Source organism: Phyllopteryx taeniolatus, chromosome 14 (genome assembly GCF_024500385.1).
Source record: "Phyllopteryx taeniolatus isolate TA_2022b chromosome 14, UOR_Ptae_1.2, whole genome shotgun sequence".
Taxonomy (NCBI): domain Eukaryota; kingdom Metazoa; phylum Chordata; class Actinopteri; order Syngnathiformes; family Syngnathidae; genus Phyllopteryx; species Phyllopteryx taeniolatus.
The window spans coordinates 14281955-14307327 of NC_084515.1; the positions used below are offsets into that span (position 1 = coordinate 14281955).

General features: G+C 39.5%; 1 protein-coding gene across 3 annotated transcripts in view; it reads right to left on the reverse strand.

The window, feature by feature from the left end:
• The window catches only part of b4galt2 (UDP-Gal:betaGlcNAc beta 1,4- galactosyltransferase, polypeptide 2), an 81097-nt gene that overhangs the window by 26915 nt on the left and 28809 nt on the right, over nt 1-25373 (reverse strand). For all 3 annotated transcript variants that reach the window (XM_061797664.1, XM_061797662.1, XM_061797663.1), the window contains 2 exons: nt 7116-7234; nt 4158-4274 (listed from right to left, as the gene is read on the reverse strand). In XM_061797664.1, coding sequence (XP_061653648.1) covers nt 4158-4274; nt 7116-7234 — 236 coding nt within the window. The remainder of the gene's footprint in view (nt 1-4157; nt 4275-7115; nt 7235-25373) is intronic.

The following is a 25373-nucleotide window of genomic DNA, read 5'->3' on the forward strand; positions in this document are numbered from 1 at the left end:
ATGAACTATAGGTTGTGCTTCAAATGCAGTTTCAACTTCGAGACTGTCGAGATTGGAAGCGTCTTTCAAATGCAGCCTTCTTACCTCGTTTATTTGTGTTGTGTTTCAAATTGCTACTATTCTTTGGTTTTAGATTAACCATGCCACCCAATATGAACTCAGCCCTAATTGGAGGCCTCCTTCAAATGTGGTCTTCTTTTCCTGTTTATTAGCAGGACGTATTATGACTATCTTCCGGGGTCAACCATAACGCCCAATTTGAATACTTTCCCAATTGGAAGCCTACTTAAAATGCAGCCTTATTTTGTCATACTTCGCAAGATTTATTGCTACTACCCTACATTGCCAATTTGAAGAGTGGCCTAATTCCAAGACTCCTTCATTCAACACCATCAAATATGGCCGTCTTTTCCTATTTTCTTTTAGCAGAATGTATTGCTGCTGTCCTTCAAGCTCAATCATGATGCCCAAGTCGAAGACTGTCCAAATTCAGTCCAGATAAATTTACCATACAGAGTCACCATCCAGTTGTACAGATTAGATGGCCAAATCAATGCATACTGTAAAGAGGCCGGATCAAATAAAAGGGCTTATTTTACGTAGCTTGGCTCTCTTTGACCTGTATCCCTTCGCTTCTGGGCTCCTCTCCAGTTCACACAATGAAAGATGACTGCCAAACAAACAAACTCTGGTGCAGTCAGCCGGGTTACAAGGCACGGCCGTGCTTCTGCAATGCCTACTAGTGTTACTTTACCACAATTTCCACACAAATAAAACACAATGCTTTATTGTAAAGTTCACGTGTTTCAGATCTTTTGGCAAAAAGAGACAATAAACCCTGCCGGGATAGAAGTGGCACATCTAAAGCTTCCGGAGAAAGAGAACAGCAGCGTATCGAGAGCAAACACAGCGGGGCAAGCGGAACCAAAAAGGTCTGTTCCGCAGGGGAAGTGATTAAAGGCGCAGCGCCACGTCTCAGCGAGGAGCGCGCGGACACAGGAGATATCGTTACCTAAAGTTACCTCTGCCATCTTGGCTCAGAAACATGTCGTATCTATTATTAAAGCGCATTATTATTATTATTAGTATTGTTGATATTGTATGTTTTATATGATTATATTTTGGAAACTATATAATCATTCAACAACCAGTTCAGGGTGTACCCCGCCTCCTGCCCGATGACAGCTGGGATAGGCTCCAGCACGCCCGCGACCCTAGTGAGGAGAAGCGGCTCAGAAAATGGATGGATGGATGGATAATCATTCAATATATTATATACTTATTTAGTAGTACTAACATAATTAACTAATTATAAATAACTGATTAATGTAAAAAACATCCATCCATCCATTTTCTGAGCCGCTTCGCCTCACTAGGGTCGCGGGCGTGCTGGAGCCTATCCCAGCTATCATCGGGCAGGAGGCGGGGTACACCCTGAACCGGTTGCCAGCCAATCGCAGGGCACATACAAACAAACAACCATTCGCACTCACATTCATACCTACGGGCAATTTAGAGTTGTCGCATGTTTTTGGGAAGTGGGAGGAAACTGGAGTGCCTAGAATAAACTCACGCAGGCACGGGGAGAACGTGCAAACTCCACACAGGTGGGGCCGGGGATTGAACCCCTCAGAACTGTGAGGCAGACGCTCTAACCAGTCGTCCACTGTGCCGCATGTAAAAAATAATCAATTTAAATTAGATTATTATTAAGTCAATAATATAAAACATCCTTTAAATAAAATGAATAACAGTGATATTAATAAGAACTCCAAATTAAACAAGTAATAATCCGTGGAATACATGATTTAAATTCAATATTTTATTATGTATTTTATACTTATGTAATCTAATTTGATGAGGTTCACGTCGTTTCTTATTGTTAATAGACATAAAACATCGAAGATTATCAGATGCAATCTTTAGTTAATAAATTAACAAGAAATTTATAATGCTACAATTTAAAATAAATGCCACAATAAAATCTCTTAAAATTGCAAATGTAATTTATTGACATTTTAGTATTAGTATCTATTATTATTAGGAATACAGTGTTCCCTCGCCACTTCGCGCTTCACGTTTCGTGGCTTCAGTGCTTCGCGGGTTTTTCCCAAAATATTCATCCCCCGAAAAAAATTCATCAAAAAATAAAAATGAAAAAATACAGCCATATCATATCAGCAGCCATATTGCGGAAAGATGCGTTGTTTCATGTTGATGCACGAGAGACAAGGTTTCCCTGCATACCAAACAAAGAGATGAGTTGACTCAGAGGCTTAGTACATGCCTGTACTGTACTGCACTGTACTGTACATGCCACAGGCACTCATACAAGGCGCGTGATTGGTTCCCGGCGCGATATCGACCAATGAGAGCACGGGTGGATTTATCCGGTGAGCTGATTGGCTGCGCATCATCGCAGTCTCACCCAGCATCTTCCCTTGTTGTGTCTCGCCAGTCTCGTCCACGCTGTTGACTGTCTCGCATACTGTATCTTAGTGTTGTGTTCGCGCTAACTTTTTTTGTTGAAGCGATAACATTTTTGGATTAGTTAAGCCCTTACAATGCCGCCTAAGCGCTGTGCCCCTGCGAAAGCTTCCTCCGGGGCGCCCAAGAGGAAGAAGAAGATGATGACCATCAGCGAAAAAGTGAAACTTTTAGATATGATCAAAGAGGGCCATTATGGCGTGAATGAATCGACAGTGCGGTACATCAAGAAAGAGGAAGCAAACATCCGCAAAACTGCTTCAATAACCTTCAATAAGGAAGCGAAACGTGGGGTAAGTCCGCGTAATAAGAGAATTGTGAAAATGGAAGCTGCATTGGCATTGTGGATTGCTGATTGCAGGGAAAGGACAGTGAGTTTGGACACTAATACGATCAGAACAAAGGACAAAGCTTGCCTGATGACGACAAGGAAGAATTCACCTTGAAAGCATACTGGCGTAGTTACGACATTGCCTAATATCCAGCAAGCATTAAAGGACATGAAAAGTAAGGCCATAAATTCAAGCTGGAAGAAATTATAGCCGAACGACTATCCAGGCTTCACTCCTGACGGAAGTTCATCACTCAGCGGTGGAGAAGGCGGTGAGGCTGGCCCGCATCATAAGGGATGAAGGATTTGCCGACATGAAGGAAGAAGACGGCAGCGCCCTTATCGATTGCCACTCGGACCCACTGACAGTTGAAGACCTCCTTGAGATGACAAAGTCTGCAAGTGAGGAAGAAAACGAAGAGGAAGACGAAGAAGAAACTCAAAAGCGCGGCCTTACCTTGGAGAACCCGCAACAATTGCGCGACATGGCAAGGGCAATGCAACGATTTGCATTGCAAGACATTGACGACAATATGGTTCGAGCTGTCGAGTTTAGCAATCGTGTTGACGGGGTTATGTCCTTGTACAGGGGAATTTTGAAGCAAAAGAAAAAACAAAGACATCAACTACCCATCACCATGTTTTTCTCCACCGTCAGTGCCTCCAGCAGAAGAGTCTCCGAGTGAACCTAAAGCCTCTACGAGTCAAGTGAGAGCCTCTCCTGCGCCACCAACACAAGCCTCTTCGCCTCTCTCAGAAGGCAATGTTGATGAATGTTAATTACTGTATAATAAATGTTAATTACAGTATAAGGTTTAAGAATTCAATATTTAAGTAAATATGTGTACTGTTGTGATCTTTTGTCTCAAATATGTATAACGGTATAAATACTGTTTACATATTTTAAACATATTTTATGGTACCCAGATACACATACACGAAAATTCCTAGGGCAAATCCTACTTCGCGGTTTTTCACCTTTCGCGGGGCGTTCTGGTCTCCATTAACCGCGAACAACGAGGGATCACTGTATTTGAAAACACTTGGGTACAAGTGTAATTGACGCAAGAAGGCCAAGGCATTTTGAGGTCATATCAGTTTCAGCTTTTTTCCAGTACTCACAATCAATTGTTTAAACTTTCAGGTGTAACAAAAACAATAAAAAAGTACCATAGATTTTACCAGATAGGAAAATATCAGCGTGTTGTCAGGGCAGGTGGAACAAAAAGGTTTGTTCCACAGGGGGAGTGATGAAGAGGAACGGGGAGTGGAAATAGCCTCACTGTGTAACAAAGAAGTCAGGGGAGAGGTCAGCCTTTAGGGATGTTGTGGTCCCTACCTGATTGATGATGTAGATGCCGTAGTCGATCCTCTGCCGTCTCAGGATGGGGTGGAGGTAGTGAAGCCAGTACTTTAGGTGGTTTTCCCGGTGACGGAACGGGATGATGATGGCCACCTTAAACACGGGACGAAAACAATAAGGCATAACTTCCGTTGTGTGGCGTGAACTTTTGTCGCTTTTGTCTTTTGCTGTTTTTTTCATGTAATTGCAGCATTTTGATCTTGCAGCATTTTTCTTTTTGCAGTTCTTTTATGTGCTTGTGTGTTTTTCATCATGCATCATTTCTGCTATGCAGCATATGGCCGTTTGCAGCGCATTTGCCCCTGTCGGCCACTGTACATTAGACATCATAGACACATAGTACCTTAAAAGTGTACTCAATTTCCCCGGAATGTGAAAGAGTTAACTACTGAACATTTGAACTCTGTTGCTAACCAAAACAACAGCACCTACTGAGGCATGTAAACAGTCTCTCAGGTGAATCAAAGGGGACATATTATGGCAAACCAATTTTTTCTAGTATTTAAGATGTAATATTGTCTCAATGGTGCCTCAGTAGAAAAAATAGGAATTCAAATCCTTATGCCGAGGGACCTAAAATCAGGTCATTCGAATTTCTTGAGCTTATCAACGTCAACTCGCGAAGATCTTCGCCTATTTCTCCGCACCCGAGCCAGTGCTGTCAACAAAAACGTGTGCACTCACAAGTGGGTCTTCTACGCGGAGGCAGCCAATCAGAGGAAAGGTGGCAGTCTTAGCCAAATATGGACAAAGCGGATACAAAACTGGGTCAAACAGAAGTACCTATCAGAGGGGCCTTTTCTGGACACTTGTATGACAAAACCAAGTTTTTTTTTAAATGAAATTAACACTTTTATACTTTTGTATGAGTCCATGTTAGAGAGTTATTCTATGGAGGTCTGAATAGCCAAAATACGGAACCTTTAAAAAGATGAGTGAAAACGAGCTCCTTGCGAAAGATGATCTTACATGTCTTGGAGAAGGTGTCTTTACCGACGATCCAGTGGTTGGTCCACAATGATGTGTGCATCCATGTTTAAAGTAAGTTGCGGGAGATACGTGACTTCAGATGAGACTCTCTGGACAACCATCTTAGATTCTCATTAACAACAGTCCTTTAATTTTGCAATTATCTAGATTTAAAATACTGTACACTGGTCAATCAAAACTCAATTTTATTAGACATACAACGGCTTCAGTAAAATGGTGTAGCCATGTACAAAATAAAGTATTTTATTTTTTTGTGTATTTTGGGTTACTTTAAGTTAAGTGAACAAATTTCAGGGTAAAAGATGTACAACCCCAATTCCAATGAAGTTGAGACATTGTGTTAAACATAAATAAAAACAGAATACGATGATTTGCAAATCATGTTCAACCTATATTTAATTGAATACACTACAAAGACAAGATATTTAATGTTCAAACTGATAAACTTTATTAAATTTATGAAAGTTTTATGGCTGCAACATGTTCCAAAAAAGCTGGGACAGGTGGCAAAAAAGACTGAGAAAGTTGAGGAATGCTCATTAAACACCTGTTTGGAACATCCCACAGGTGAACAGGCTAATTGGGAACAGGTGGGTGCCATGATTGGGTATAAAAGGAGCGTCTCTGAATTGCTCAGTCATTCAGAAGCAAAGATGGGGCGAGGTTCACCTCTTTGTGAACAAGTGCGTGCGAAAATAGTCAAACAGTTTAAGGACAATGTTCCTCTACGTTCAATTGCAAGGAATTTAGGGATTTCATCATCTACGGTCCATAATATCATCAAAAGGTTCAGAGAATCTGGAGAAATCATGTAAGCGGCAAGGCCGAAAACCAACATTGAATGCCGTGACCTTCGATCTCTCAGGCGGCACTGCATTAAAAACCGACATCAATGTGTAAAGGATATCACCACATGGGCTCAGGAACACTTCAGAAAACAAATGTCAGTAATTACAGTTCGGTGCTAAATCTGTAAGTGCAACTTGAAACTCTACTATGCAAAGCAAAAGCCATTTATCAACAACACCCAGAAACGCCCCCGGCTTCTCTGGGCCTGAGCTCATCTATGATGGGAAAGTGTTCTGTGGTCCGACGAGTCCACATTTCAAATTGCTTTTGGAAATTGTGGACATCGTGTCCTCCGGGCCAAAGAGGAAAAGAACCATTAAGACCGTTAGGGACGCAAAGTTCAAAAGCCTGCATCTGTGATGGTATGGGGCTTGTTAGTGCCAATGGCATGGGTAACTTACACATCTGTGAAGGCACCATTAATGCTGAAAGGTACATACAGGTTTTGGAGAAACATATGCTGCCATCCAAGCAACATCTTTTTTTGAACGCCACTGCTTATTTCAGCAAGACAATGCCAAACCACATTCTGCACGTGTTACAACAGCGTGGCTTCGTAGTAAAACAGTGTGGGTACTAGACTGGCCTGCCTGCAGTCCAGACCTGTCTCCCATTGAAAATGTGTGGCGGATTACGAAGCGTAAAATACGACAACGGAGACTCCGGACTGTTGAACAGCTGAAGCTGTACATCAAGCAAGAATGGGAAATAACAAAGCTTCATCAATTAGTGACCTCAGTTCCCAAACGTTTATTAAAGGTTGTTAAAAGAAAAGATGATATAACACAGTGGTAAACATGACCCTGACCCAGCTTTTTTGGAACATGTTGCAGCCATACAATTTAATAAAAGTTAATAAAAACAATAAAGTTTCTCAGTTTGAACATTAAATATCTTGTCTTTGTCGTGTATTCAATTAAATATAGGTTGAACCTGATTTGCAAATCATTGTATTCTGTTTTTATTTCTGTTTAACACAGCGTCCCAACTTCATTGGAATTGGGGTTGTATATTCACGGGATCTTTATTGCTGCCAAATCTGAAACTTGACCTTCATATTATGTAAGGAAAAGCCAGAGTTTTAAAAACACACACCTTCCATCGAGGCCGACAGTCGGGTGGCGTGTAGCGGCCTCCCTCCGTCACGTTGGGGTTCTCTCGCTGCACGCGCTCCATCGTCATCTGGGAGCTGAACTCGATCAACAGGCGGCCCACTGCGGACGGAGAGCGAGACAGAGAGGGAGAGGAAAGAAGGGAGCGAGGCTAAATAATGGGAACAACAAATAGGGCGGCGGATAAACGAGCGAGATTTGAAATCTTCAAAGTAACACTCGTTGCGTATCAAAGCATCTACGCACGAATAATGGCTGCCTTTAGAAGACACATTCCTAGAAAATCCTCTTTGAAGTCAGCATGAGTAGAGTTAGTTCATTACAGGATTATGAAGCAACACCATATGTTACTTTACATATTTTAATCTAGTGCTGAGCGTTCAGATCGAAATTATTCATTGTAGAGCACAGCCTGGAGTTAGATAATACATCCCAGCATATCAGCGCAAATCCCAAATATGCCCTCTAGCTGGTATGAGCACCAGAGGGAATCAGAGCGATCCGATTGGTTGCTGAGTGAAGGCTTCGAGGCGATGCAATGTGCATCAAAGCACATGATGTCGGCGCTAATGAGAATTGGTCTTTGCTTAAGTTTGAATCCAACAATAATCATTATTTTTTTTTTCTTCTAATGGACAATGTAATTCATTTAATGGTGTTTAATCTCTCTGCATTTATACAATTATTTTTTGAATTATGATTAAATAATATTGCAACCTGTTGTTGCTAAAATAGGGTTAACTAATATTAATAGGAATTTATATTGTACAGTATTATTAAATACTACCTAATTGTAAAATGTAAAATGTAAAAATGTAATGTAAAATAATTAGATCATTACTTCACTCTTATTTTAATTTTACTGTAAATTATTGTTGTTTAAATATTGCAATACATATTGTATTACATCATATTGTTTATTTTAGTTGCCCCGCAGGGATAAATAAGTTTAATGAATCTGATTACAATATTATTATTGTTCAAGTATTTAATACATACGATTCATAAGTTATGCTTTGAAAATAGTAAAAGAGATGGGAATACTGTATGTGATAAATGAATGATCATTATTTTAAAGGTTGATATTGTAAGTTATTGTGAAATATTTTAGAACAATCGAAAGATATGTGGATTTTACGACATATGTTTTAAATATTGACTAAAGACATACATCATCTTTATTAAAAGAATTATGCAATAAAAATTAAATAATTAAATAGAGATTAAATAATGAACAGAAATTGGCAAATGACAAAAATCCTTGTTGCCTGATGATACCAATTGCTTTTTTTTACGTGTATCATAGCACAATTACTTTATTATTGTACACTGGTGTATTATGAAGCTTTCCCTTATTGGCTTAAGTCAACTAACGATAAAAAAAACCAATAATAATGAAGCGGCAAATACACAATGGTGGCAGTGAAAATCAAAACAACAGTCGTGCATATGCAAAAATGAAACGAAGCATTTCAGGAAACTTGAAAGACAATAAGATAAAGCCAGTAACGAGGAGATTTTCCTTTTTCTCGTGTCCTGCATTTGTGTATTTGTGTATTAAAACTGTGACACACTTGTGCGCGCCAGTTAATAATCCACTTAACATTGACGAGTTTGCGTTGAGAGGCCTCGTCCAATCAACACGCCGGAACGACCTTAAGAGTGATCGACTCTAACCGGGTTACGCGCTCTCGATGTAAAGAGTCCCTGCTGCCCTCTTCACTCACCACCTTCTTCCTGTCATTAGTGAGCGTGATATCCCTGAAAATCTTCAAAAGAAAAACACCCAGGCATGCACTACTGGTGGCAATTATCAAGCCGTCCATTATTACTATATGTTGTGACAAGAACCCTATTGATTTTAGATGATAATAACTCAAAAGTGGCCAAGAAAAAAAGGTCAAAGGAAGTAAGGAAGCAAACAAGACTAGGTAAGCTAAACTCTTCTTTACTTAATTCTTTAAGTGGACACATTTTATCCAAAGGGAGAATGAGGGCCGCAAGAATATGGAGTGTTGCAGCTAAGTGGAGATTGTGGAGTATATTACTGCAGCGTCCGCCGCAAAGGCACAGCAACAAGGGTAAGCTAATGTCTCCTGTATTTGTTTCGCAAAGAAAGACATTTTATTCAAAGAGAGCAAAGAGTGCAGGAAAAAAAGGAACGCTGCAGCAAAGTGGAGACTGTGGAGGAGAATACCGAAGCATGCGGCGCCTAAGGCAGAACAGCAAGCTAAGGGAGCTGACCTCTCCTGTCTCTAAGGAGAGAGATTTTTAGAAAAGAAAACGAGACCTGGAGCTAAACAGAGACCGTGGAGTATAATACAGTACACATGGCAGAGAATCAGGGCAATGAAGCTAACGTCTTGTGTCTCTAAGGAGACAGATTTCAGGGGAGACGAGACTGGGAGGAACAAGAAAAGGGAGCACGGCAGCTAAGTGGAGACTGTGGAGTATAGCGCTGCAGCATCCAGAGCTAATAGGATAATAGTCTCCTGTATTGACTTCTTTAAGGAGACAAATTACTTTGAGTGGACACTGAGCGCAGGAAGAAAACAGAGCTGCAGCAAAGTGGAGTGGGCCAGATCTGGCCCGCGAAAGCAAATTATGTGCATCAACTTCATGTTTCTTGCTAAAATACCCAAATTGCACATTTGTCTCACCTTTAACAACATTGAGATTTGCAAGCATTTTTATTTTTTTTATTTAATTACCCGTTCCCCTTTTAAAATAAAATGACAACGAGATGACCAGTTTTCATCAGCTTTTGATTTTAAAACTAGTTATCCATCAATTTGTTAATTTGTGATAATATGAGGCGAGTACACATTAAAAGTACAGTATATATGGTTTCACAGTCACAACAGCCCTCGGCGAGAAACCCTAACTACTATGTGGCCCGTGGCAAAAATGACTCTGACTTCTCTAGACTATTCCCGTCAAAATCCCCGAGAAGGCCCGGCAGCGTTTGGCTCGTCACTTTGAATAGACAGCAGGCGCAGACACTCCGGGCTGCCTCCGCAGCTGATTAACGAGCAGCTTGCCGTGCCATCTCCACAGTCAGATGGCGTGCAAGCAAGACGAGGACGCGGCGAGGACACAGTGTCGTGCCTCTCCAGGGAGGATCAACGCGCTTTGGTTCAAGTGAAAATCTCACACATGCGCTACTGGACTGCACTGAAAATTGCACGGCGAATATTAAGAGTGACACTTTATTCACATGAGGACATAATATTATGTAAGGACATCTACCATTACAACAGTCAGATAGCGTTCAAAATCAGGAGGGTACATCCATTTTTTAAGTTATGATCAAAATAAGAAAATGTACGAATCAAAGTATTATACTCTAAGGAAAAGTATTCTTATATGATATAGACTATTAAGTATTAATTTGGTCTATGTAAAGTGTTTTAGGGAAGAATGAAGGCACAATATTATGAGGAAAAAAAGTTCATACCATTTTGAGGAAAATGTAGAAATGTCAGTATTAATTTGATAATAATAAAGTTGTTTACTGGCGACAATAAAATCCTATTTTGCAGGAATAATGTTATAATAATACAAGAATTGAGTCTTTTTTCAAACCATAACTCTATGGTAATGTTGCCAGAATAATGTTGTAGCGTATCTCACACAAAAAACAAAAGTACTTTCACAACGATCAAGTATTAAAATATCACATAATTAAATTATTACATCATTTTCCAAGATTATAACATACAATATAATTGATGCATTTTGTAATATGTTTATTATTTTAAAAGAAATAACAAAAGACACACCTATATTATGTATTAATGCAGTAGTATTTATTAATTCAAATAAATATTTTAAAATGAAAAATATATATATAGATTTCAAGTATTAGTTGGCTTGAGTTAAACAATTAGTACTGAGATAAAATGAAATGAAAATTTACTTATTTGGTAATATGTTTATCAGTAAAAAAATTATAAAAATATATTTTTAATTTAAAATAAAAAGCATTACAACAGAATTTAATCTCTAACTAAAATATTACATTTCAAGTATAAACAATTCATATTTAGTTAAGCTAAAATTAAACTTTTAAATACATTTTATTTTTATTACTATTTAAAACCATATATGAACATACCTGTTACAAGCACAATTTCATACAAAATTTGTTATGTATCAACTTACATAAAAAAAAGGACAATTTATTATAAGTAGTATGTTAATCGCTAAAAACATAATACAATAAAATAAATTTTAAAGTAAAATAAAGAACAACAAAATGAAAATGTGAAGTAAAACACTATATATTAAGTATTATACTGGCAAAATACATAATAATGAATGTAATCAAAATAAAACACTACTTTCAAAACTATAATCCAACACAAATACAATAGATTAATCATTTAATGATTAGGCTCAGTCATTATCTTGTTGCAGATATTATTTATTTAATATGCAGTACCGTAGTTCCTTTCTTTTCAGCTTTTTACAGTCTCGCCTCTTCGATTGTTCCTACACGGCTTTCACGGCCTTCTATTCTCTCCAAATCACTCGTGGATGGGGACTTGTGTATATGTGTGTGTATTTGTGAACGTGTATGTGTGTGCGTGTACGCTTTTACTAAATGTGAGGATTATCGGCATCCAAGAATCTCCTGTGCGTGTTCGCTCAGTCACGACACTCTAGTGTGTGTGTTTGTGTGTGTGTGTACGCGTGCGTACGCGTGTGTGCAAGAGCTGCAATAAGAGATAAAGGGTTAAGCGTGGTAGTGCTTTCACTGCCCACAAAACAGCAAAGGACAAAGAGGGCGACATCCAATAACCACTGATAAGAGCGTTAACTCCTTGTGCGTTGTGTAGCGTACAAATTATCTGATTTATCTGAATGCGGGAAGCTGCAATGGCTGTGATTGTTTTATTTCAATTCCATTACAGGCATGAAAGCTGTAGCCAAATACTTTTGGATCTAATCGTACTTTGTAAGTCTTGTTGTTGTTGTTGTTGTCTCCATTTGCATTTTTGCATCTTCTTATTGCTTGGGGCATATTGTACTGAGCAGCCAGGACAGAGACGCATGTACGTCTTTTTTACGTCGAAGTTCTAGTTCCATTCTCTGTGGTGATCATCACACTTTTGGAGTGACGTCACAAACAGAAGAACAGGAAAAAAAGAACATTTGGAAATTATATGGAACGCCCAGTACGCAGCCATTAGCCTTGCAATGTGTTCATTTTTAGTCATCAAAGCAGCCTAAAAAAGCAAAAAGTAATACTTTGGTTCATTTTGTCGGTGCTTGGTTTAACAAACAAAAGAGAGTCTAAAAGCTCCTAATGGCGTGAATCCATGTGAACAATATGTTCACTGCGACGGCGGAGGACATCAAACGGATGGAGAAAGCGTGTAAGGATGGCAAGAAGAAGTGGGGGTGGGCGCGAAGGACGTGAAGGAACGAGGGAGGGAGTGAGGAAGATCTGGTACTTTGAGATACACAAGCTCATGAAGAGGCACGACCAACGCAACCATGGCAGCCGTACGCCATGGCAACGCTCCCAAGAAGAAAAAGAAGTTGATGGTAATTGTTTCAATTTGCTTTGTTGCCACACATCAAATAAGGCGGATAATGTGCGCCTCCAAAACAACAGCTGTTGTGTGGATGACCAGAAACCAAAATTGACAAAATAAGAAAGGAATTGAGGACAATCAAGACACTTCATTCATCACAGAATATCACAACATTCCACAGAATAAGGATTACTTCCCCCCCAGAAACAAGAGGAAGAATAATATGTACAGTAAAGCATTGTACTGATTTTTTTTTGGGGGGGGGGGGTTGTTTTTTTACACACACACAGCACCTTCTGAGTCATAGAGCTCTATTTTCGTGACAGCTGTAAATCTATGGAATCAGATTTGTGCCCAAAAGAATCACACAAAACGTTTTAAATCGCGAAGAAAAAAACAAGACTATCAAACAAAACTTCTTGAATTGCCAACCCCCAAAAAATAAGACATTGAGAGATATAATCTAACTCAAGCACAAAAAAAAATTATGACTTGTCATGAAAATATTTTTTGCTTGCGATGACAATATTCGCGTTTGCGCTGCCTGACTTTTTGCGTTTTCTTTTCAGCACAAACCTTTCAGGTGGGCGGGCTTTATGAGGAATGCGTCCTCATTGGCTAATTCATTTTGAGTGACAGCTAATGCCCCCGGATGTAATTTTGTTTGTGTCACACTGAGCAGAATTGGCGACAAGAATGCAAGATTAAATTTTCGATCACCTTAAGGAAGCGTAAGTATCTATCATATATGTTGTCAATGCTATACTAGGAAGTAGTGATGTTGTAACATTACGCTAGTAACGTGTTAGAACCGCACATCCACAGTTTATCAACAATTTACCAGCTAATAACCGTTAGCTATTTTACTAATGTTAGCTACCATACGGACTCATCTGTACTGTATACTACATATGGCCCTTGGACACATTTCTTTATCATCTTATGATGACCTGAGAATTACGCTACTGAATCAAATTAAACACTTATAGGCGGTACGGCTTAAAGACGGAATTAGCATAAAAGGGAAGCACAAATCCTAAATTCCTGCAAGAGCTTGATTATATACAATATCTACCTTTAAGGTTAGCCAGTCTTTCTTACTAGGTGTTGACAAAACGAAAGTAATTACAGATAAAGACAGTTTTCCATTCTATAATATTTGGGTTTATTTCAATATTATAAATGTTCTTTTAGTTGGGTTTGGGAATGGCAGCGGCTGTGGCTGTGTAACGGGGCACTGGCCAGGAACCGAACCCTGCGCCATTCTTCACAAAAGGCAGCAGTATGTACCACTACACTACCAATACAAACATTTGGGTCCAATGTGTTGCTATAGATACATTTCTGATCATGTACTCAGTGCTGTGCCAACACTGTCTTTTTTTCGTTGTACAATAAGAAAAGCAGATGTTCTAGTTTAGAGAAAAAAAACAAACATGATTATGTGCAATCAATTCTGGATTATCATCAGTTTATTATTAGTGTGGAATGAAACGATTCCAAGTCATCAAGCCACAGCGGGCACAGCAAAGCCTCATCCCGGCTGGTGTGCGTGCTTGTGTGTGTGTCTGTGTGTGTGTGTGCGTGTTCTGACTGCCCCTGTCCAATTGGCACTGTAATGTGATGGCTGGTGCACACACGCATGCATGCACACACACATGCACACACACACAATACAATGTCCCCAACTATACTGCTCATAGCCAGTAAGGGAACAAGCAGCAGCCAAGAAAATGTTCTGTAGCCTAGCAAGCTAGTGCTAGCACTAACGGTTGTACGTAACTATGCCAGCGTTCTGTGTAATCATGCTCTAAAGTTTCGGTGTGAGTGAGTGAAGTAATTTGATTACAATACATTTATTTAATTACAGTAAGTTAGCACCCAGTATTTCGGTCATGTTGTAATGTTGGTTTGACCTGACTGATTAGAATGCATGACCTGACTTTTGAAGATACTCAGTATATAGTACACTAGTATATGCAGTAAAGGAAGTCATTTAAAAAGACACAGTGTGTTATCTTTTGATCGGTTATCGTTTTTTTTAAACTTGTTGATCGGTGACCGGCCCCAAAAATTCTGATTGTGTAAAGCCTAAATATAATATAATTTCCTGTCTTTTTTCCCCCTCAGTCTTTTCAAAAATGTTTGATCTTATTGTCGCTTGAGCCATTTTGTACTGAGCAGCCAGGACAAAGATGTGGGTACCGCTGACCTTCATCGCCATAACTAGCACTGGTTCTGTGACGGCACCCCAAAAAATAGTACAACACACGTACGGAGAACATTTGAAAGCATTTTAACACCAACAATTTGGATGTTTCCAATATGAATATTTCATGTTGAATTGTGGAGGTGCATCTATCAAGTCAACATTCAAAACTCCAGTGTGGGAGGTAGTGCGAAAATGCACGCAAGTGGTTGTTAAGGGCACAAAACAGAAAGCATTTCATCACTTTCAAATAAAAACAAAAAAACAGCCGACCCCTGCAGGTTGCTGGTGTGAAAAAGAGCGAAAGCACTCTTTTCCGAGAGCTTTCCACACATCAAGCACGTAGGCCTCGCTCTACCGCGGCTGACATCGGAACTCTCGGGGGGAGGCTGTCCGAGGGGATTATTTTTTTTTATTTTATTTATTTCCCCCCAGCGTACACATCAAGGAGCACGGTCAATGTCGGCTGTCTTCATCTCGCTTTGCTTTAATCTCACTTTCCTCTTTTATTCCTGCTTTTTTTCCACCCATGCAGGTGTCGTCTGTCCTGTCACTATCAAAGGAGGCTGGGATACGTCCACTTGAGGAAAAGCTCACCAGCACATCCATCCAGCAAGCCAGACCATTGGGTACACCGAAACAATGTAATGAGATTAAAGCTAAATACTTTGTGCTCCCATATCAACAGCGAGCACTAAGAGAAGATGTGCAGCAATTAGTCAGATCCATCGTCTACTTAAGACCAATAAACATCTCCATCCAATAAACGCCGTCCGCAAATAAATGCCTTGCTTTACCACATATATACAAATCGTCGCTGTTCCGCTATATGTCTCAATTAGTCACTTGTGAAATCCACTTAAGACAACTAAACGCCTCCCTCAGACGAAACTCATTGATTCATTTCCACATACATATCCAGAGTGGCTATCCGACGAGTATTAATGCTCAGACTTCAAAACTAACTCTAATCCAAGCTGGCATGAAGCTTAGGTTACATGTTCCATTAATGATTTATTCAAGAACCCTATTGATTTTTAATGACATCTGAACAAAGATGCTTTATAATAGCTGTGGTCCAAAATGAAATGAATTAACCAACCGGGTTTTGAGAGTTTTGCCAACCAGGATAAGGGGAATGAAAGGGGAGGCTGAATGAAAGGGGAGGCTGAACATTTCATATGAAGTGATATATTCAGCAAGTAACGTTCTTGAACGGGCCTCCCGGTGAGGAAGTAATTAGCGCTGCATAAAGGACGCAGCGAGCGCTAAGTGACCTTCCTGGTGGGGTATAAAGCACAGAGGCTAATGGGTTCCAATATGAGATGGCGAGGCTCGCTTCCACCCGCGTGGCAACGGTGGATCGCATCATTTGGGTGCGGAGTGATTCACAGGAAGGAACGTTTAGAAATAAATACACACTATATGGACAAAGGTATTGGGATGCCATCTCCATTCTAGTTTATCTCTCTTTAGGGGGATAGGGACCGAGCCCTAACACAAAGAGCAAAAACCTGAGAGGAATAGAGAATTCCCCAAAAATGTTTATACAGTGGCACTTTGGAAAATTAGTTTCATTTGTTCCGTGACCACGCTCGTAACGCAGTACACTTGTATCTCAAATCATCTTTTTAACCTGCAAATTAATGTAAGTGCCATTAATCTGTTCAAATTAAAGCGGCAATAATGGGGGACTGGTTTAAAAAAAAAAAAAAAAAAAAAAGCAAATAGGCAGGGGATGTATGTCGATTGCACTATTTTAGACTCGGCTTCAAAAGTAGCTTTGCCACGAGTCATCGAGAAATGTGGGTGGGCAGCAACTCATTTTCATTAAAATAGGCTGATTTCAGCAAGGTTAGAAAAAAGTGCTGTAATTCTTGCTGTACTTGTTTGGTGAAAATCAGAGACATTTAATTCATTTAAAAACAAAACATAATATCGCCTTGAAATTAAATTAAATGGACGATTAAAGACCTGCAAGCATTGAAACTGACGCCCCCATTTGAATCCACCGCAGCTGTCGCGCATTAAAAATTCTAAAACGTCTGTCAACAAAAGGTAAACAAAGGCAGGACACACAATCAGGGGAATGCAAACAGTCCTTGAGAGCTTTCATAACAAGTTCCCATTAATTCAATTACACAACCACACACACACAGATTGCCTGTATTGAAAATGAGCTTTTAAATGGTACATAAACCACAACAATCCATATTGAACAAATGAGAGCATAATGTGTGTGATGTATGAAAAACAAACAAACAAACAAACAAACAGACAAAAAACTGCTTTACATACGAGATCATGCACAGATAATCACAACATGACGAGATCTCTGCTGGAAATAAAGTGGCTCCTCCATAATGAGGATGACTAAAGTCTTTGGGGAAATAATTAATGTGGATTAATTATAATACTGCTGATGATGACAGTGGACAAAGAGTAATTGCACCTAGTCTGCTGTGGGTGATCATATTTTTACACTGTTGCTGTGTAGCAACAAGGAAATATAATATTAATATGTCATATATTACTTTTTGTAGCCTTTAACGACCACTATGTTTACATAATGTTTTATTGGGAATAAACTAAAATAATTTCAACAAAACACACTTTACACGAGGGGTATTTGATCATTAATATAGGGCCATAATATGGGTTATCATTTTAGTAGCTGCGCACCCTTGCAGAAAACTGAATTTGAATGAGTTTCTATGAGAAAGTGTGGAATGTCAGCAGAAAGGAGTCGGGGGACACATACCCCACTGCACACCGCTGCCCAGCAGAAAAGCCTAATGAAGTTAAGACACATTTTCTTACATACACACTTTTATCCAACACCAGTGGCAAAACAACACACAACACACTTTGGAGTGCTCCAACTTACGTGTTTTTCAAGTTACGAGCTGTCGCTTGGTTGATTTATGATTTATTTATTTTTAAACAAAACAAAACAAAACTTGTGGTGTTTTGGGATTACCACTGAATTTTAATCAGTTTATAATGCAGTATAGTCATGTTGAATTCAATGAGAAAAGACTGAAGTTGTACAAATTAACATGCCGCATAGTTTATTTGATATCTTATGAAAAATAAATGGTAAATGGACTGCACTTATTTTCTCCCAGTGGGTCTGGCAGTGCCTTGCATGGCAGCAGTCGCCCATTGGTTTATGAATGTGTGTGTGAATGTGAGGCTTCGTAAAGCGCTTTGGGCACTGTGATGGTGTAGATAAAGCGCTATATAAGTGCAGTCCAGTTACCATTTATTTTTCATATCATATAAACTGCATTTTTTAATCCATCTCAAGATTCAAATTAACCTTGCTGGTTGCATTCCTTAACCGAAGACCATTGACGTTCGTATTATTGGGAGGCTTTTATTTTGAAGGTGGCTTTCGCCGCGAGTTGGCGACTTATTACCGTAATGCCTCGTATGAGCAAAATTAGGGGCGGCTGGCTTGACTGCTACTTTACGAGTGGAGGCCGGCTTGACCGCAGTTTGTTTCCGCGGAAACTCAGCTTAAAATTTAAGACTTTTAAGTGCGCCTTATGGTCGTGAAAATACGGTATATTGAAATGTTAACAAAGATGGTATTAGATTAATATGGGATCCAAAAAAATGGCCTTTTTTGTGATTAAGAACACGTCGGTTTATGTGTAACTTTGCCATTTTAGGCAAATTTAAGCAACAAAGAGGACAATTCTTAACACTTTAAAAAAAAAGAATATCCTCTGGGAAATTTGACGTAAGACCATTCAAATGGCTTGGAACACCCAAGATCTCTTAAGGACATGCTGCTAGTGCTTGAAATATATATTAATAACAAAGATGCGATTAATTGATGATAATTGAGATGCAAACACTTAATAGTTCTTTCTGACCGAACGGTACCATGCAGCGAAACGGAGTTCAAGTGGGTCGTTGCAATGAGGGCGGACTGTCTTGCAAATAGCTACCCAGCTAACAAGCTAATTAGCATGCAAAGCAGGGGCGACAAATGTTATCACTCCACACTTCCCCACTTTTTATTGCGTTTATGCCATCAGAGTCCAGTGGTGAACACAATCTGGAAGTTAGCTGAAGGTTTCTCAACGCACGCACACACGAGTACACCCTCACACCCACACATACACACAAAAGTTCCACTGGGAGCTGATTAAACTGATGTAACAAACGGCACTTTTGCCTCCCCGCTGGGTTGAAAGCTCCCGACAAGTCGAGTCTATCTGACTCGAACGACACCGCGGCCATTTATTTCTACGCCACCGCTGCTCTAAAGGTCTCAGAAGGGGGGGTATGGACGGTTTGAAAGGTTGAAAAATAGATCGCTGAGGGAGGACTTCGAGCAAGACACGAGGCAAAGTTTAGATCAGCGAGGAGAAGAAAAGGGAGGCAACCGGAGAGAAAGAGATCATCAGTATTGATCCAAAAGTCATCTGCTGCTGCTCCTGTCTTAGAGTATGCTGGTGTTCCAGGAAACTAGGAAATCAGAAATGTCTGGCATCTGCAGAGAAACTGGACTTTTAGGGCGTTTTCACACATTGCCACTTATTACTATTGTGCACGGGCAGTTGTCATGAATAACTGGCGAGAAAAGACATTGCATTAATTATATTAATTACATGGGGCTACCAAAAAATTTCTTTGTAAGTTGTCCATGTTTTTACCAGTTTATTAATGAAACGTGACAAATTTTGCTTACTGTAAATTGATAGTAGTAGTAGTAGGTGAGTACCTGTAAATTGAATGTTATGTCTTCATTATTCAAAATTCAGGGCCTGAACCTCCATTAATATGAACCTCTAAAGTGAAAATACCTCTACACGTAAACAAAAATGTGGCCATCGTTCAAAAAGTTGACCTGATTGAGCAAAGCCAATATTATATTTGAATTCAGCACATCAAAATTCTCCTAAAGCAGCTATAAAATCTTAGACAAGAAATCTGTTGTTATAGATACAGTGGTGCCTTAAAGATACGAGCGACCTGATTTCCGGAGTTTTCGAGATAAGAGTTGTCGTCTGGCCGTTTTTTTTGCTTCGACTTGCAAACAAAAACGCAAAGATAAAAGCGCTGCGGTGGCAGCGCACTGAACTCACTTCACAACAAGCAGCACTTTGGCAGATAGTCAACAATTCTTCAAAAAAAGCTTCAAGCTGTTTATTGCCACTCCCAATTGAAGTTTCATGTCAGACATATCTTTGCATTAGATAAATCCATTTAGCTTATGCTAACACATAATGGGAATCACCATAAAAGAGCTAACGAATAGCATTGGTGTTGTAACCTTTGAAGTAACGGATATTTCAACAGATGGGTAATATAATAACAGGCATATATTCTTTATCCCGTGACTAATATTACTGCTGTACTGAGGGGCTAAGAGCATCTCCATGTGCAATATATCTGTATGTCTGTATTATCAAATCCTCGGAGTAGCACAATGTCCATTGAATTGAAGCAACAAAATGTGTCAAAAACTGTTTCATTCTTTACATTTAATGTCTGATTTAATGTATGGTTCTATAAAGTTGAATATTATAGACGCTGGAACAGATTAATGGCATTTCAATTCATTTCAAAGGGGAAAGCTGAATTGCGATACGAGTGTTTTAAGTTACGAGCGTGGCCACGGAAAGAATTAAACTCGTATCGTAAGGCACCGCTTTATGTGCACGTGCACGACCGAGCATGCGGTCTGTATATTTGGTCATTCAGCTTGGATTCTCAGAAGAGAAAAACTAAGTCTACTGAATAAAACATGTCACGTGGCAGCACGGAAACAGGAAAATCTAAATGTGATGCATCGCATTTGCTGACAAGGCTAAAATGTAAATGCCCGAAATACATCACTATGTCTACGTACTGTAAACACCTCATAGTGACAACTTTGTGGTTTGTCATGAAGGCTCTGGGAGAACAGCTTGTCTTGAAAGGAGGCAGCTGACATGTATTGTAAAAAAAAAAAAAAAAAAAAAAAAAAAGACAGTCTTAAAAATAGCACGTATGGACGTTTTTGCGGGACCGGTGGGAAGACAGGAGAGGGATGAATGCTACTTCAGCATCTCGTAAAAAATATGAAGTGAGATGTTTGCATGAAAGTGACATCACTGATTTACTGCTGAGCCACACAAAACAACAGCTAACGAAAGCCTAGCTGGAGATCTGTGAGACCTGGTAAACATGCATGGTAGAGCTGATGGATGGATGGACAGATGGATGACAGCAGGTAGACAGATGATGATGCAAAGATGGATGATAGTTTGATTGATCGATAAGATAGATGGGTGAACACAAGGTTGGTTGAATGGATGGATGGAGTCCCACTTATAAGCTACCGCAATTAAGTGCATGCGAACAGAAGCAGCATTAGCTCACCGCGGGACAATAATGATAACTGACTGTGAGTTTCTCGTGTTCATATTGTTCTTTTTTGTTCTACACAGCAGCAACATAAAACAACCTGGCTGCCTCCATTCGTCTTCTTCCTCTAGTGCTCACATTTAATTACGATATCAAACGTAGTGGGGAGGATCGTTTGTGCAGGCTACCATCGCAAAAATCTGGGCTTGTGATTATTTTAAATAAACACGCTGGCTGTGATTAATGGGTAGCTTTGCGCCTTGAGGATTTTAAATTGAACAACTAACACACAAACACAGACACAGACACACACATTATAATAGATTAAATATGCTCCACTGATTTCATGTTGTTTCCCCTCCACACAAATTGTCTACAAGCAGGGAAAAGACCGTACATAAAAGTTAAAAGCCATAAAAGTTTAAAACGGTACAATTTTTGTTGCATTTTCAAGCGTGAAGAATAACTTAAAGGAGAAACAAAAGAGTGGTAGCACGGGAACAACACGCAGATGGTCACGTCTCGGTCCAAAGCGCTGGGAGGCAGACCCTGCATCCACGCCCAGCGAGTCCATTCCAAAACAGATGGTTTTCAACCCTAAAAATGAACTAGCATCAAAACAAAGAGGTCGAGAACTTGCTGCTGTGTCATGCAATGTACACAGAGGTGATTTTTTTTTACATCTTAACCCATTAAAAAAATATCAATATTTTTTTTTCTAATTCACTTTGGGTGTGCTTACTGCTGTTATAATGTGTGGTGTCTTCTGAATGACTGACACAGAACATCACACATAACCATGTTGTCTCTTGCAGTGCCAAGACTGACTGGTGAGCTTTAGCATGGTGCCATAAGGCATCCAAAGTACTGGAAAATATAACAAAAAAAGAAAATGAAAAAGTAGTAGTAGTTGGGGTGGAAGTATTAGTATTGCCGTAATTTCTCGTGTATAATGCGCATTTCCCCCCCAAAAAATTGTCAAAAGTCAATAGTGCACATTATACATGGGTATAGAGGCAAATGGAAAAAAATGTTCACATTTTATAAATGTATGCTGCCATCTAGTGGTTATGAAAAAGCTGTACACTTTCATTCCAAAATGCCACCGCCACCTAGTGGTTATAAAAAAAATGTAGCCTACACTTTCATTCCAATATGACAAAGGTACATACGTATGACTGCATATATGTACAGCTTATATGTCATAAGTTTACACACCCTAGCAGAATTTGTGAAATGTTTTTTTTGTTTTTTTTCAATTTGACTGATGACTGAACAACAACAATCATTAATTTATTTATGCTTATGTTTTGTTTAATGATAATGCTTTTCTGAACTGCTTGACCGTTGAATTTTAATCCCATTGAAATAAAAATTTTCTTTAAAGAGTTGAACCCATTTTACAAATTCTGCCTGGGTAATCAAACATATGAGGACAACTGTGTGTTTCCTAATTTACTCAATAAAAGTAGGGCTGTGAATTTCAAAATAAGAGCAAGTAAATAAAAAAAAATGTGTTAAGTGCTTAACTGCAGAATAATTATTTTAAAAGAACTAACAAAATACAGATAATAGTTCATCTTTTGATAACATGGCTAGAAGCAAAATCATGCATTGAAAAAACTAATTACACATAGGTAGAATGGTTTTCCAGAATTTTGAGGTCAACTTTGGGGGTGCGTATTATACACGAGAAATTATGGTAGTAGTAGTAGTAGTAGAAATAGAAGCTAGATGTGGAAAACGGGGGGAAGAAAATCTCATAATCATTCAAAATTAACACAATAACAGTAAAAGTGAAGAGAAAATCACTTAACAACTACAATTTAATACACTGATCTTAAAAAAAATTGAATAAATGTGAATTGTTAAAAAAAAGAAATGTGGAAACTACGCTTCAGCTAAATCACCTAACTATAAATTAATACAATGCTATTTAAAAAAAATGACCACATTATTAACAGAAATATTTAAACAGTGAAATAACTTTGACAAATAGTTAAGAAAAGTGGGGGTAATACTCTAAAATGAATACAAAAATACTACAAATGGCAAAAAAAATTTAAATAAAGATGAATGTCAATAAATATAAAGAAATAAAGAGTAGTAGTAGAAAAAGAAATAGAGGCAAGTCTAACTGTTAGCATGTTTGGTAACTACAAGAAATAGAAAAAGCTAGGTTAACTGTTAGCGTGACTGGTACCTACACTGGGGTGGCATTGTCATTTTTATTGTGGTGAATGACTTGTAAGACACGTTATACAAACAGTCAACACAACCATTTGCTCCTCTGTTTGTGTCCACATCAGGATTTGCCATGGTATATGTTAAACAAGTTTAACATTGTTAAACAAGTTTAACATTTATGATTGTTAGCTCCGACCGTTTTCAGAGCAGATCAGGGATGAGAAATCACTCTTTAACACACCCGCCACTACAGGATAATTGCTCAGTATTATCTTTCAGAGACATCTGTGAAATCCATCCATGAAATTTGGCTCGATGGTCGTATGTGTGTACGCCGCTTAATATATATATATACCAATATACCGATATATAAGCCACCATACAGGGCGTCACTGTTTGGTTCCAGTCCAACAACAAGCTGGACTGGAACCAAACAGTAATCAACCGGCTCCCGTCGCAAACTTGCCTCCTACCGTTACCAATCGCTGCGACCGATCAGCGAGGCTGGTTTCCAGGGAGTTGTCTCCCTCGTGGCATGGACCCAATCCGTGCCTAAAGCGTACGCACGCTTCATATTGGTGGGTGGCGGAGAGAGAGGAAGAGAGGGAGAAATAATGGCCTGACCTAAATACAGGTAATTCACCAGAGTGGATCACAGACAGCAGCCATTGAGATGAATGGAAAGTTTCATCTTTCTCGTTAAAACACTTTTGTTTTTTTTAAACTATGCTGTTCGTCACGCTGATTGAGCGATGGAATGGCGGCGTGAAGCAAACTCATCTGTCACAATAGGAGCTGTAGGAAGAGGTGACAAACCACTTAAGCTTCCCTCCTACGCCATACAACAACGGAGAAAAAGAAAAAAGAAAAAAATCATCATATGGGAATAACTGTAAGAGCAGGACCTGAATAAATAGCACAATGGGGACTATTATTAGCCCCTTTCACACCACCTTCCTGGCGAATTGGCACATCAGAGGCGTAACAGCATTTATTTGCCTGTCTCTTTCAAACAGAACTCAACGACGCACGGTGCTCGTTCACAAAGACGTTGCGGCTTCACGCATTTGGATAATTTCACGTGTGGTGACATCTGGCACAGCGACAATAGCTTCTGAGACAAAGAGGTCTGGGCAGTCAGTCCCAGGCGTTAAACTTCTTACTGTGGTTGTGGCTTCCCGCCACGAACACTACGTCGGAAGGCTGCAGATTTGCAGGTCAACCTACATCGGTACTAATTGTGCGTTCAGAAATTTGATGCATGGCAACATCAGTGGGATGGAGAGAATTTCTTTTAACACAAAAGTGGCGTGGGCAGTGAGTCTTGGGTGTTGAATTTCACACTCTGGTCGCGGCTTGCCACTACCCACTTCTGTTACCCATCTGATACTATGTCGTATGCCGGCAAATTCGCAGGTCGACTCGCTGCACACACCCCTCTGTGTCGAAAGCAATTGTCGCTGTCGTGCTAAACGTCAACTTGGACTTTGGACAGTGCATTGTCCTGCTTCGATGAGCTCTGTCTGAAAGGCTCAGGCGAATAAATTACAGCTCGACTGAAGGAAGGGTTGTTTGAAACTGTACAAAGTCCGGGACAGTGACAATTAAAAACCAAAAGGGGCACAGGCAGTGAGTACCGGGTCTTTACACTCTGGTCAGGGTTTCCCGCTACCCACGTGTGTTCTGCCTCTGACACGTCGCATGCAAGCAAATTCGCGGATCGACTTATATCTGGCATCTTTCATCAGTTACTTGCAAACAGGACAGCAAGCCGGCCCAAAAAAGCAAACCACAATATGACACCGTTTTTATCGTTAGTGGGAATGCCACTTAGTACAGATGCTCTTTCACATGAGGTTATTTTGGGATATTTAATAGCTCCAATAACTGCAGGCGGCCAGGTAGGATGTGAGATGACTTACAGCCTCCTGCTCCA